This window comes from Quercus suber, unplaced genomic scaffold (assembly GCF_002906115.3).
Source record: "Quercus suber isolate HL8 unplaced genomic scaffold, Cork oak 2.0 scaffold_57, whole genome shotgun sequence".
Lineage (NCBI taxonomy): Eukaryota > Viridiplantae > Streptophyta > Magnoliopsida > Fagales > Fagaceae > Quercus > Quercus suber.
The window spans coordinates 21895-36510 of NW_027069522.1; the positions used below are offsets into that span (position 1 = coordinate 21895).

Below are 14616 nucleotides of genomic sequence, written 5' to 3' on the forward strand. Positions count from 1 at the left end.
AACGTCAGAGAATGAGGAATTAGCTAAGTTGGAGGGTGGATGTTGTTTGTTTGCAAGAAACAAAAGTGAAGAACATGTCCCAAGGGATGGCCTGAATTATTCAGCCTAACCAATTTGCTGCTTGGGTTTTTCCGTAGATTCAGCAGGATCCTCCGGGGGTATTCTTATTCTTTGGGACACAAGAGTGGTGGAAATGATACAGGAAGCAGTGGGGAGGCACTCTGTTTCCTGTAAATTTAAGCGTATCTCAGATGGTTTTATTTGGCCTTTTTCAGGGGTGTATGGTCCTCACAAATTTAGGGAAACCTTCACAGGTATTTAGTTGTTGATGACTGCCATCTACTGAGCCTTCTTACCAGCCTGCAGATCCATCTCCATCCCATCCTCCACCTGTCTAAAGTTATTTCTCCTACAGAGGCATCATCTCCGTGCTTTCACCACCCCTATCTCTTCTATGCTTGTTCTTAAGTATGTCTAGGATGCCCTGTCTATAAATGGTTGGAAGACAACCGCGGGAAAAAAGATGTTAGCCCTTCACAAGAATGGTGCCCAGTATTTCGTACCTTTTCCCTCAAGAAAGTCTACTGTTGGCTGTTGTTGGGTATAAATTGTGAAATACTTACCTGATGAGTCTATTGAGCACTTGAAGGCTTTTCATGTGGCAAAGGAGCACACCCAGACCTATGGTATTGATTATTCTGAACCCTATTCTCACCAGTTTCTTCTATTTGCTATTTCATATCCCTAGCAACTAATCTGGATTGGCCGTTATTTTAGTTAGATGACAAAAACACATTCTTACGTGGTGAGTTACAGGAGGAAGTCTGCATAGAGCAACCACTTAGGTTTGTTGCTCATGGGAGTTAGGGAAGATTTGTAGACTACGCAAAGCCTTGTATAGACTCAAATAATCTCCTAGAGTGTTGTTTGGCAAGTTTAGCAATGCCAGTCAGTGTTGGAATGCAAAATTGCCTATTTGACACTTTTGAGAGAGGGAAAAAATATTTATAGTTTATGCTAATGATATCATCATAACTAATGATGACCAAAAGCAGATTACTGAGTTAAAGACGTTACTTCTTCATTCCAAACTAAGGATTTGGGAAAGCTATGCTATTTCTTGGGATTTGAGGCATTGTGTTCCAAGCTAGAAATTAATATATCATAGAGGAAATATATGTTAGATATTTTGGAAGAGATTGAACTGTTAGGGTCAAAACCTGTGTGTTAGGGTTAATTAGATTATTAAGTTGAAGAAATACAATTAATCTTTCTGTTCACACTTACAAAAGGAGGTGTTGCAATTTGAACTAAGGGAGTAGGTACTATTTGAGCTAAAGCTCATAGGCAAATTTGCCTTTTCAATTTATTGAAAGTTCTAATTATACTTACTAAAATAAACAATAGAATTTACAACATATTAGTATCTGGCACATTATATTACCACTTATTCCTTCTTATACTAGCATAACATAAATGCAAATTGGGGCTGCAATTTTGTATATTCAGGAGTAATTTTTATGTCTTATTTCCTAGATTATAGAATACGTAGTCCAGACTCCAGAGTAAATACCATCCAGGACATAAATTATCATCTACACTAGAGTCATATTGCAAAGCCTTTGTCAACTTCCAAGAAAGTATTATCATCACAGCTAAAGTGGAATAAGAGTCTACCTTTGCATCTTCCAGATCAACAGTCATAAAGTGCATAAGCCGGTCAATCAAGACATGTTCTACCTGTGACACAGATTTTGTCAACTCAATATAAAATAAACATTCCAAGCAGACACCAAAAAGGACAAAAGATATAGCTTTTTCCCATCACTTTAATCAGGGATTTTTTTTTTTTTTTTTTTTTTTGGGTGCGAAGGTAAAAATGCATTGGCCTTCAACTAATAAGGAGATATAGAAAGTGATAGCATCACCTACAGATGCAACTTCTTCCCATCACACTTTAATGGTGTAACAAGTGATAGCATCACCTACTAATGCAAAACTTTATAATTTTATATATATATATATATATATCCCTCTAACCCACTATAAACACTTGCAACAAACACCCATAACACTTGGCACTAGTTCAATGGCTTACAATATATTCTTGTTATCTTTTGTATGGACAGCAGCTTTTTATTCTACACTGACATTAGATAAACTTGTTAAACGGAAGCTAGTGATTGTTAATAGATGTTTTATGTGTAAGAAAAGTTGTTAAACAGACGAGCACTTTTTGTACCGTCCATTGCTAGGAAGATGGGGTCTTTGGCTTCTCCAGCTTTTGGGATTCCTTAGGTTATGCCACACCAAGTAATTGATTTGTTGACTATTTGGAGAGGGGTGTTTGGACATCACCGTAATAGGGCAACGTGACAAGCTACTCTGCATTGCATTATGTGGACCATATGGAGAGAGGGATCACCGGACTCTTGAGAATGATGAGCAATCTATGCAAGAAATGAAAATGGTTTTTTGAGAACTATTTTTGAATATTGTATGGCAATTTGAGGGTGTCTTGTAGTTCTATCATTGATTTTTTGGACCTCTTGAGCGTTCATTTGTAATTCTTTAAGGACGTTCGCATTCGAGCAATCTTCCTTATAATAAATTATTGTCTTATCAAAAAAAAAAATGCAGTAAGATCAGGTTTAAGAAAATAAATACAAATATCAAGAGACAAAGCTCGTAGTGAAAGGTAGCATGTTAAAAACAAATGTATATGAACAGTAAGAAAGGCAAAAAAATGTGTCTAGACCACTAATTTATCATTGCTTAGTCTTAAGGAAGAATGATGCTTTGGATCCACTGATACTAACTGTAGAGACCCAAACGGGAGTCCTACAATCCATGGAATCCCATATCGCCTAGAAAAGCACATGGGGATGCAATTATAAGGAATGATCTCCCTTCAATGTGTAAGTGTCTTTTCCCCTACTACTATATGCTTTAGGAGGAGAACAAAATCGTGAGAGGTATGGATACCAAAGTGGACAATATCAACATAGTTTGGGTAGGGTCATTACAAATGGTATCAAAGTCATGCCCTAGTTGGAAGTGTGGACCCCACATGCGTGCTAGTAAGGAGGGTGGATTGTAGAAATTCAAAAGGTGGGCTTGCAATCCATGAAATCCCACGTCGCCTAAAGAAGCACATAAGGATGTGCTTATAAGGAGTGATCTCCCTTCAATGTGTAGAGGTCTTTTTCCTCACAGCTGTGTGCTTTGAGGGGAGAACAAAACCGTGAGAGTATGGGTAACAAAGCGGACAATATCTATATAGTTGGGGTGGGATCATTACACTAACAACGTAAATGGCATCTCTCATATTCATAATACAATAACATTTGGAAGAACAATTTCATTGATTGGCAGTTTGAGGACTCACTTGGGAACGAAGAAGCTCTTTATAAGTAGCAAGCTCATGAAATGCAGTAATAAACTTGGATAAAACTGGACCTGGAATAAAGGAATAATTTCACATTGGTTATCATCAGATTAGCAAGCAACATAGGTGGGGAATTCTCCATTTTCCAATATTGCTAAAGCCAATTTTGAACATGATTAGTAACTCAACTGTCCCATTGCCATGTAACTGGGACCTGATATTCTATTAAAAATAAAAATCAACAAATATTAAAGGATAAAAATCTACATATTCAAAGTAGTGCACATCCTCTCAAAATTCTAAAAGTGATATTCTTTTGCAACTCAGACAATAAGGGACAATAATATCATTAAAAAAAAAAATAAGTATATCAGAAAAATAATTATAATAACAATAACAACATCAGTAATATTAATCATAATTATCCATTGAATCGCAATAATTTTTTTTTTTTTTTGACAAGTACTCAATCGCAACTAATAATAGCAAGGGTAAAATGCACCAACACCCCCTAAATTTTCATTTAGTTGGACCTAATACCTCTTATACTAATTATTAGCAAATTCAATACAGGTTCAAAAGGTACCACTTACCAAAACCAAAAACAAACTATAGCAAATTAGTCTTTTAGAGCACTAGCATCAAGTGTGCTAAATGCTAAATTTTTAGCATTTAGCACACCAAACACCAAAAACCCACCAACAGCAGATGTTCCAAATGCCAAATAAATTTGGCATTTGCTATAGTACACTTCTACTATTGGCATGGTACGGATACACATGCTATAATTTTTCTATCTTTTTTTATTCATTTTTCTCTCTCCTCTCACCTCAGTCTCACCTCACGTTTGCTCTCTCTCTCTCTCTCTCTCTCTCAGACAGCGTCGGCTGTCCTTGCCATGCCATGCCATGCCGCCAACCACCACTTCGTCCACTCTCACTCTCAGAATCAGATTTGGGTTTTTTTCTATTTCTTCAGATTTGGGTGATGAGGTTTTTTAGTTATGTTTTGCAATGATTTTTTTATTTGATTTGGGTTTTGTGAAGGCTTGTGGTGGTGGTTGGGTGATGGGTTTTGATGGTGGTGCTAGTGATGGGTTGTGGGTTGTAATTGTGATGGCGGTAGTGGTGATGGTGATGGTGATAGTGGTGGTGATGGGTTTCGATAGAGGTGGTGGTGGTGGTGGTGGTGGTGATTTTTGTGGGGATGGTGGTTGTTTGGTTTATGAGAGAGGTAGTGGTGGTGATGATGGTTGTGGGTTTGATGGTGATGGTGGTGATGGGTTTTGACGGTGGTGGTGGTGGTGGTGGTGGTGGTAGTGGTGATGGTGGGGATAGTGGTTGTTTGGTTTATGAGAAAGATGCAATCTAATGAAGGGAAGAGAGAGAGAATATAGAGAAAACATAAGCCGAAGAAGAAGTGTCCACGGTAGTTAATTAGGTTTTTTTTATATTTTATTTGATTATTCTAGAGACAAGGTTTTTTTTTTTTATTGCACTTCCCCATGCCCCTTAAGTATAGGCAAATGCAGATGCAATTGCACTTCTGATAGCACAACCATAGCATGGCACAAGAAAGAATATCCTCTTTGGAAGTCTAAGGCTAAGGAAAAGCCCAAGAATAAGTGTCCATGGTAGTTAATTAGGTTTTTAATATTTTATTTAGTTATTCTAGAGTCAAGGGTATTTTAATAATTTTACAATTGTTACGTATAGGCCATAGTTATGAACCATGGGTTTTATTTTATTAATAAGTCTTATTTTAGTTTATGGGTCTTTATGTATGGGCTTTGGTTTAATTCAATTAGGTTTTGTTTACTAGTCAAACTATGAATCCTAGTACTAGTAGGATTTTTTTTTTTTTTTTGTAAGTAATAAAAATTTTATTCAAACATTAAAAAAGAGCCACCCAGGTATACACGACATATACAGCTAGGGATCAATACAATCAAGGACACAAATTACAGGCATCCATCAAATCATAAATTGAAGAGATAGAATGACTTTCTACAATAGACATCCAATCTAATAGCGTTCTAAAGAATAAAAGTTTTAGATCTAGTAGGAGTATTATTACTACTAGTACAAGAAAAAATCTTTATATATTGTGCTCAATGTATTCAAAAGAGGTAGAGTGTCTTATTAAAATTATTGTATTTGAGCAATAAGCACGTTAGTCTTTGTTGGTTCTTCCTCCTTTTCTCTTCTTTCTTCTCATGGTTACTATTCATACAGCAGTGAACACCCTAAATTTCTCTCTAATTCTTCTTCTTTCCTAACCCTAAGCCCACCACAAAAACACATAGACAAACTCCCTAATTTGTCCTTCATCAGTTTCATCCCTCCCTCAGTATTGCAACAAATTAACCAAAAAATCAATTCTTTTTTAAAAAAGTCCAAACCCACAGGTCAATAACCTTAATACCCTCCAATAACAAACACATCATATGCACAATGATTGCCTGAATACCCTCCAAAAACAAACACGTCACATGCATAAAGAAGGTCCTTCAAATTATGCATGGGATGTGTTTGTTATTGACAGGTATTAAGGTCATTGATGTATTGGTCTGGACACATTTTTCACAAAAATAAAAATTGAAGTTTCCATTAATTTGATGGAAAATACTAAGGGAGGGGATATGAAAAGATAAAGAGGGGCATTGTTCCATTTTAAACTAAAGTGATGATATTGCAACGGCCCTATGCTTAAGAGGGAAACTACAATTTGCTCAAACTTTATATCAATGCTAAAAATTTACTTTATAAACCCTCTAAATTTAGGGTTACTTCTAAATAAGACCATTGATTTTCAAAACTTGCATTTTACACCCTTGACTATTACAATGATGTAAATGCGCCCCTTCCGTTATGGTCCATCAAATTTTCTCTATTAACCAACCTAAAAATGATGTTTTTTCTATTTTTCTGTCTAATACTTTTTTTTTTTTTTTTGGTGTGCGGGTTAACAGCAAGAATCTACCGAAAGTTGACAAAAGGGGCTCAGTCATATTTTGTTAATACCCAACCCGATGGTGTAGATTGTAAGTTTACATAATTAAAGGACCCATTTAGAAGCAACCTCAAACTTAGAACTCGAGCCCGCAACTTGTAACTTTTGGTGAAAGGCACTTGTTAAATACAGCAAAAAATAACAAGGTGCTTGTCACATAGTAAAGAACACCAAAGGGCCCAATTGTTCCCTAATAATACCATCTAATTTATCTCAAGTATTAGGGAATGGGAACAAACTTGATATATCTTCAATCAGTGCAACATCGATTTGACCAAGATTGGATGATATTGGTTGTGATTGGAAGCCTAGTAACTCATTCTCTAATGTGCTCCCAATCAATAATGCTTAAAGTGAGATTGGTCAAATGGTATTACTTGGGAAAAAATGGGCCTTCAGTGGCCAAGTTACAAGCATGTTCGCTTCCCATCATTGACCTTAAAAAAAATAAATAAAAAATAAATTAAAAAAAAAAACTGAAAAAAAAGTACCTATTTGCTACTTCTCAGTAGTAGAAGGGAAAGAAATGGATTAAAATGAACTTTTATTGAATATTCCATATATTCCTTTGTTTGGGAGTTTTGTGGGAAGGAATACCATGCCTCTAAACATTCCATTTCCTTATACACAATCCTCCCAAACGTGGCGGAACTATCTATTGCCCACATTAATTAAAGGGGAAAATGTTCTTATCCTAATGTCTTTAAAAAAAATTAAATATATGAGCATAAGAGTATAAGTTTATATTCATTTCATTTCCTTCCCTTCCCTTCTTTTTATAAACTCCCTAACACACTAGAAAAATAATACCTCATTCTTTTCCGCTCCATTCTATTTCTTTATAACAAATCTATTCCATTTCATTCTTTTATGAACCCATACATAAATGTGCAACTAAGTAAAAGTTCAGGGGTTATTGATGCAATTAAGTAAAAGTTCAGGGGTCTGAATTTTGCCTGAGTAGTAGTAGATAACAATAATAGTTAACAAACAGAATTTTCTTAGTGTTTACAGCTTATATAATGATTTTGTTTATGTTATAGAGAATTGTTTTATTATTTGTTATCAAAGCACCTATGGGTTTCTAACCATTTTCCAAGAGATGAGGAAGAAAAAATAAGAATATAAATATTGATCTCAACAACCTCCAATTGATACGCTAACAGGATCATCCAGCCCCCCACCAAATGCTTCTAATGAATCTGCAAAGGTTTCGTCTCCAATACATGCTTCTCCAAGAGCTGCCCTGTAAAAAAGTAAAAAAAGAAATCAGCAGCTTTCCTCTGCCATGTCTTCACCCTTAATTCTAAATGTGTGCAAACATTTTCACAAGGATTTTAAACAATAAATAAAAGAATAATTGTAGGACAAATACTTATCAAAAAATAATAATAATCGTAGGAAAAATAGGATGTTCATTGAAAAACATTCGTTTCCTTCTGCCCCCTAATAAAATAAGATAATGAATCTACAAAAGGAGAGAGGTTATGGGCAAAGGATAAACCTTATGGCAACTGCTAACAGGAGATGACAAATATAAGGTGGACTCTTTAATTTAAGATGTTACAGAAGTCTTTCCTGAATGATTTTTTTTCTTTTTTTTCAGGTCTTTCTTGAATGTACATAAGTGAGGATTCACCATCTGAAAAATATTGTGGTGTAGTCATTCCATTTTGAGAGGGGCTTCATATTTGTAGGGAATGGGAATTCTATAAACAACACAAAAGCCCTATAGTTCTCAGTGACAAAATATTCTGTATTAACATAAGGGTATTCTGTAATCTCATTATATCAGTCTAATATAATATGTGCCAAGGTGAGGGATTGATTGATCAAACCCTAAAACTTATTTTCATCTCTCTCTCTCTCTCTCTCATACTTCATATTTTACGACTTAATTCAGTATCAAAGCATGTAACGATCCAAGCCTAGAAGCATCTAGAAACAATTGTCAGATAATAAGGGCTGTTGACATCAGCATCTATCTGATGATGTCATCATGAATAATGTCAATGCCAATACAGACACCTTAGCCTTGCAACCACATGGTTTGGTTCACCTCTCTGTCTTGGTAATCATGGTGATTTTTATAAATAAAAAATATATATATTTTATAACAATTTTCAGATTACCAGCATATTTTTTCAAAATGGATTTAGTGCTCTCTTGGTAATTTTGTTAATTGGGCTTGGAAGATGCGTTCAATCATCAGTTGGTGGGATGGGATAGGTTTTACTCCTATTGCTAATGCAGGCTTGGGTATTAGGAAGTTTACAATCTTTAACCAAGCTCTGATGGGGAAGTGGCTTTGGTGTTTGATACCGGAAAATAAACTCGGGAAAAAATTGTTAGGAAAAAATTCTAAGTGGGCAATCTAATTAAACAGGAAATTTTCATGGTGAATAGGTGTTGCATATGTAAAACAAGCAGTGAAGACACTGACCACTTGCTACTACATTGTCGAATGGATGGAATTTTGTTTCTCTAGCTTTTGGAGTGAAATGCAAAAACTGGTGACCCTGAAACAATGAAAGGCGTGCTGCAATGTTGGCAAACAAATCCGAAAATTTTTAAAAGTAGAGTATAGAACATAATCTCATATTGTCCGATGTGGCAATCATAAAGGAAGCGGAATAGGACTTTTGAGGGGTAAGAGCTATCTATTAGGAGAATAAAATCTCAATTTGTTGGGTCTCTTCTCTATTGGACGTTACTGGATGGGAGTAGACCATAAAAAACGTATGAATTGATAGATGAATCCTATCCCTAATCATCTATAGGAGAACTTGTGGAATATATAGCTAGCACATATCAGTTATAGCCTTCATATTCTTTGTAAAATTTCAATAAAATTATTGTTACTTATAAAAGAATGAAAAATTTCAATACCATATTGTTTGCCGAACGCCCTTCCAACACACCGATAACTAAACAACTGATCTCAGCATAACCCATCTAGCTCCAAATAAACAGAAAAAAAGAGTCCAAAAATCGAATAGCTGTATGTTTCCATTTTGTCATAATCCAATACTTAACAAATATGAAAATCTATTGTGTGAGAACAAGAAATAAAAATGTAAGGCAAGAAAAGCTACCAATAAGCTTGAACTCAAATCAAAACTCATCCACTAGTAAGTGACGGCTGTCATGAGTTCAAGACCTTTATGGGTAAGAGTGTAGCCTACCAGCAGAACAAAAAAAAAAAAAAAAAAGTAACAGGGTGTCTTATTGTTTTACTAGAGTGTAGCACTCCAATTCAATTCACTTTTTCTACAACATTAATTCAAACCTCGTCAATGAGCTCTAGTTCAATTGGCATCTCCTCCCCTTATAAGTCCTATGTGAAGGGTTGGATCATGGTTTCAAGAGCCAGTGTGTAACTTACCATTAAAAAGAAAATACGTTAAATCAAACCTCATTTCTAGTAGGAACACAGTAGCATAATCTAATCATAGATTATGCTACTGTGAATGAAGTATATAGCGAATAGGTGAGGGACTTACATTAACTTCTTAGACCCTTGATATAGCCTTTGGCAGCGATCTTTCAATACATCAGTCGTCTGTTCTAGCGTATATACCTGACCATAATGGAAAAATGAAAGAAGTAAAAAAAATAAGAAGTATGACACTTTTTCTTTAAATACAAAAAGAGAGACAGTGACAAAGAAAAATTACATGGGTTCGGCAATTTCAACCATAAAATAACCTTAAATACAACCTCTTGATTACTATTTTTGTGGAATCCAATTCCAATAGATTAAATATAGAATCTGATTCTATAACAAGTCAAGTATAGAAATAGTAAAAAAATTAGAAATATGATAGAGGGTCCGATTGGGCTTGTACCTGCTTCAGAAACATAGGGGAATCGTCCAGCTTGATAAAGGCACCCATTGTTTCTCTCGACTCGAGTCTCAACCCAAAAACGCAAAACCTCTCTCTCTCTCTCTCTCTCTCTCTGAGTTTCAGATCGGAGTGAAAGGAAATAAGATCACAATCGGAAGTCGTTTCACACTTTGACGTGACGTGAGGTGAGGTGAGGTGAGGTGAGGGGAGAGGGCAATATGGGCAATTGGATAACTAAACACCGAATGTGCACCCTTTTTCCTCCTCGTTCAACAAACATAAATTTTTTTTTTTTTTAATAGTTTCAACAAACATAAATTGAGTGTTTGTATTAATTTAATTCCGTGCGTTACAGAGTTTCTTCAACTAATACTAAAGTTCCTGAATCCAAAACAAAACAAAACAAAAATAGTACTAAAGTCTCCTAGACGTGTTTTTTTTTTTTCCCTTTTAAGAAGAAAGTCTCCTGTTAGGGGGTGTTTGGTGAGTGTTTTCAAATAATTATTTTCAGTTTTTAAATAACATTTTACGTATTTCAATGCATTTTTTTATCCACACGTATTTTTACAAATATTTTCAAACAAAAATTTTCAATTTTTAAACACACCTACCAAACAGACATCCATATCTATACTACTATTAAGAAGCTTCCCCTATTTGGCATCCTCATTTTTTGGTTCAAAAATGATCATACATCCCAATGTTTAAGTAAAAACAAAACCAAAAAGACAATCCAGCAACATTTACAAAAAATGTGGCTATAGCTAATTTATAGCCGCGTTTTTAACAAACACGGCTATAAACTTAGACTACAGCCATGTTTTTAAGTCGCGGCTATAGGTTAAGTATTTTAAGGAGCTTCTAAGCAATTTAAGCCATGGACGTATAAATAAAATACCTAAATTTTAGGTAAATTTTTTTAAAAAAATAGTTTTTTTCACTACGTTTCTCCATATCCTACAAAATTAGGCACCACCTCTCCTTACACTTTCTAACTTTTTTTTTTAGATTATATCAACTTGGTTTTATTTTTGATAAAGTTGAACAAGTACAAAAAAAAAAATGTGAAAGAGAAACAAAAAAAGGAGAGATACCCTTTTTTTCTTAAATTAGCGTGTTTTTTTATAAGAACCTAGGTTTTTTTTTTTTTTGTTAGAAAATAGATATGAACATTATTTTAAATTACAAAAATAAATAAATAAATAGAAGAGCCATTGAGCACTTGCATGAATGCGTGCTCAGAGGCTATTTTTCATTAAAAATATGGGTAATTACGGTAAACCCATCTATAATTTAGTCCAAAATCACTTTGCCCTCCTGTGATTTGAAAAGTATCACTTCACCCACCTAAGGTAAGCTCTATTTATATTCCATAACCCACCTCTGCCTATGACGTTAGAAAAACACATTTTAACCCCAAAATAGAACATAACACAAATCAAAACTCACTCTCTCAAAATATTTTCACGAGAGTGACCACTCATGTTTTCTACATTCGAATCTCCATTGATTGAAGTTATTGGGCTTGATTCTGTAAAGTTTTTCGCGTTTTTAATAAATTGAAGCTAGGTTTGCAGTACAAGCAAATAAAAACCAAGTGTGTATGTTTGTTCTTCTTTTAGGTTTTGAATTTTTTTCAAAATAGCTGCGATTATACGGTATGAAATTGGTGAATTTGTTGATACCTTACATGTTGTAATACCTAGAAAGCAATTGTTGAAGTTTTTGTCAATTAATCTTTTGCAATGTCTTCATCTAATGGTAATTACCTAGGTTCAAGTGGGCATATGTGTAATGAGCAAATATGTGTTTTGAGAACAAGTTTGACGCTTGAGAATTTTGGGAGGAGATTCTTCGGTTGTAGCCAATAAAAGGTTGGTCTAAAGTGTCCTTTCTTTGATTGGGCGGATAACCCAATCTATAATCGTGGGAATGAAACTGTGCCCTTGGTTATTCAAAAGATATCTAGGCTTTAGAGTACTATCCAACTTGCAAATGAGAGGCAAAGGGTAACTCAGGAAATGGCAGATGAAGCTAGGCAAATAGCAAAAAAAGCTCTAGAAATGGAAGCCAAAGCCAAGGAGATAGAGAGAAATGTTCGTGTTGTCTATGCAAAAGTTAAGGAAAAAGCCATGATTGCTCGTTAGAAAGAGAGAATGTGTAGGCTTGTACTAATTTTGTCATGGCTCTTCTTTGCTATTTTATGTTTTTATTTTGTTTTGGCTCAATTAAGCACTTTGGAGTGAAGAGATTGAGGTTGCCATGAAGTAGTTAATTAGTTAGTAGAATTAGTTATGGCAATGTTGTTGATGGATTTGCATTGTAATAGCACTTACCTACTTAGGTAATGTTCATTATCACTGAATATTGGTAATAGAAGAAGTGTTACTTAATTGTGTGTTATGTGTGAAGTTGTGTTGAAGTTGGTTTGTTGTTATTCACACCACCTATAAAATGTGAGATGTGTCATGGTTTAATACTCAACTAGCATAACCACATAATGTCAAGAACACAGGTTTAGCATTACAACAATTTGTTCATACCATAATAACAACTTCAATTTGATTATACCAAAACAACCATACAGTGGGCGCAACAAAGGGGAGTACGCCTTGGCCAAGTGGACCAAAGTTGAGAAGGAAAATAGAGTCGCCACCTAAATTAGGTCTAGGAACCATAAATATAGCACCCTTCGTGGAAGGACTTATTTACTACCAGAGCACGTGTTTGGAGTTTAGGTATGGGGATGGGAAGGTGTTAGGCACCCAACCCCATCCCATCCGTAGGTCGGCTTCCATTAATTGTGTCTTACGTCTTAATCTTATTAAAGGCACATTCAACATTTATCATTCTAAACTCACACACACACTAGCGTACATCTAAGCATACAACATGGCACTTTCTTCCCAAACCTTAACATACATCTATCATTCATCTCATCATATCTCAAACTCTAGCATACATCTATCATACATGGCAATATATCATATTCAAGGCAAAAACATAGACATGGCAACAATCAAACAACATGTTATAGGCATCTAAATATCAAAAACACATCATTCAGCCAAGCATGTTCATACTCATCCTCATGGTAAAACCATATGCATGTTCATGTGAATGCATGACTTACTTCACTTACCTTACTGCACCACAGCACCTATGCATCAATTTGTTTAGTGTTCTAAAAGCTAAACATCCATAACTTTCCAAGGACACCAAAATCAGCTCAATTGGAGTCATGAAGACCATCAAATACACGGTCAAATTCAGAATCGGAAAAAGTTAAGGTTGTTAATGTCAAGGCTAGAGAGGCAAAGAGAAATCGATGTAGTGCCGATGATTTGTGGTGGCGAGGTAGCAGTGGGAGGATTTAAGTTTTGGGTTTTGATTTTGGGGTAAGGAAATGGTGAGTTTTAGGCTTGGGGGAAGGAGATGTTAGCGTGAGAGATGAGAAGAGATATTATTTTAAAAACTTTATCGTGTCTTTGTTTTTGTTTTGTAAAAATGTGAGAACTCTAAAAAAAGTCAAATATTGGTCAGGGGCATCGATTTTATAGTATATATAGATTAGAATTTTAAGTTTGATAAAGGCTACTCACAACTCTCAAACTCAAAAATCAAACATTCCTCTATCATCTTTATATATAATAGCAAAAATCTAATCCTTAATTTTCTTTCCCGCTATGTCATGTGTCATATCTAACACATACTTACAATCCTAAACCAACATAATTTTTCATTCCCAAAAACACCGTATAATAAGACAACTGCTCAGATACACCGTCTAAACTAATCGCTATGGCTTTTGTCCCAACACTCCTATTACGAATACACTATAAAGCCAAAGTTTCAACTTTGAAAGAGAAGATTTTGGAAAGAGTAAATACAATGTTTAGCTATCTTCTAAGAGAAGTGCTATGTCCACAATATTTTCATAACATATTCACCACAAGTTTTAGATGACAAATTGTTATGGTTTTTAATTTGAATCCACCACTGAAATTACTTTCTTGCCAAGTAAAAGCTCGTAACAACCTACCATCTAGGATTTGTTTTGAAATGTTGATACCGTATTTTGTTCATCCTCGATTTACATGCTAAACCCTGAAAAATCCAAAAATATCATTTTTCTCTCCACGGGTCTGCGAGAGCATCCAAAATGACGTGGCGCAACTTGTTCGAGCATCGGAGCACCCGAAGTGCCTTTTCAGCTAAAATGACCAAAATGCCCCTGGTTAGCCCTAAGTTTAATCGAAGGCCAAACAAGGTCCAAACTCTCTTCAAACAACATTTTTCATAGTTTTACATCAAAACTGAGCTTCTTAAAGATTTTTAATAACTTTGAGTAAGTTTAACCTGAAGTTG

The 14616-nt window shown here is 35.0% G+C and overlaps 1 protein-coding gene across 1 annotated transcript; it reads right to left on the minus strand.

The window, feature by feature from the left end:
• Positions 1-1259: 1259 nt before the first annotated feature.
• Positions 1260-10565, minus strand: LOC136067071 (ADP-ribosylation factor GTPase-activating protein AGD2-like). The gene is made up of 5 exons (XM_065772333.1): positions 10249-10565; positions 9904-9980; positions 7546-7646; positions 3389-3459; positions 1260-1740 (listed from the first exon to the last, which is right to left on the minus strand). The coding sequence occupies exons 1-5, from the start codon at positions 10294-10296 to the stop codon at positions 1519-1521; spliced, it is 519 nt and encodes a 172-aa protein (XP_065628405.1). The 5' UTR covers positions 10297-10565; the 3' UTR covers positions 1260-1518.
• Between the last annotated feature and the right edge of the window lie 4051 nt (positions 10566-14616).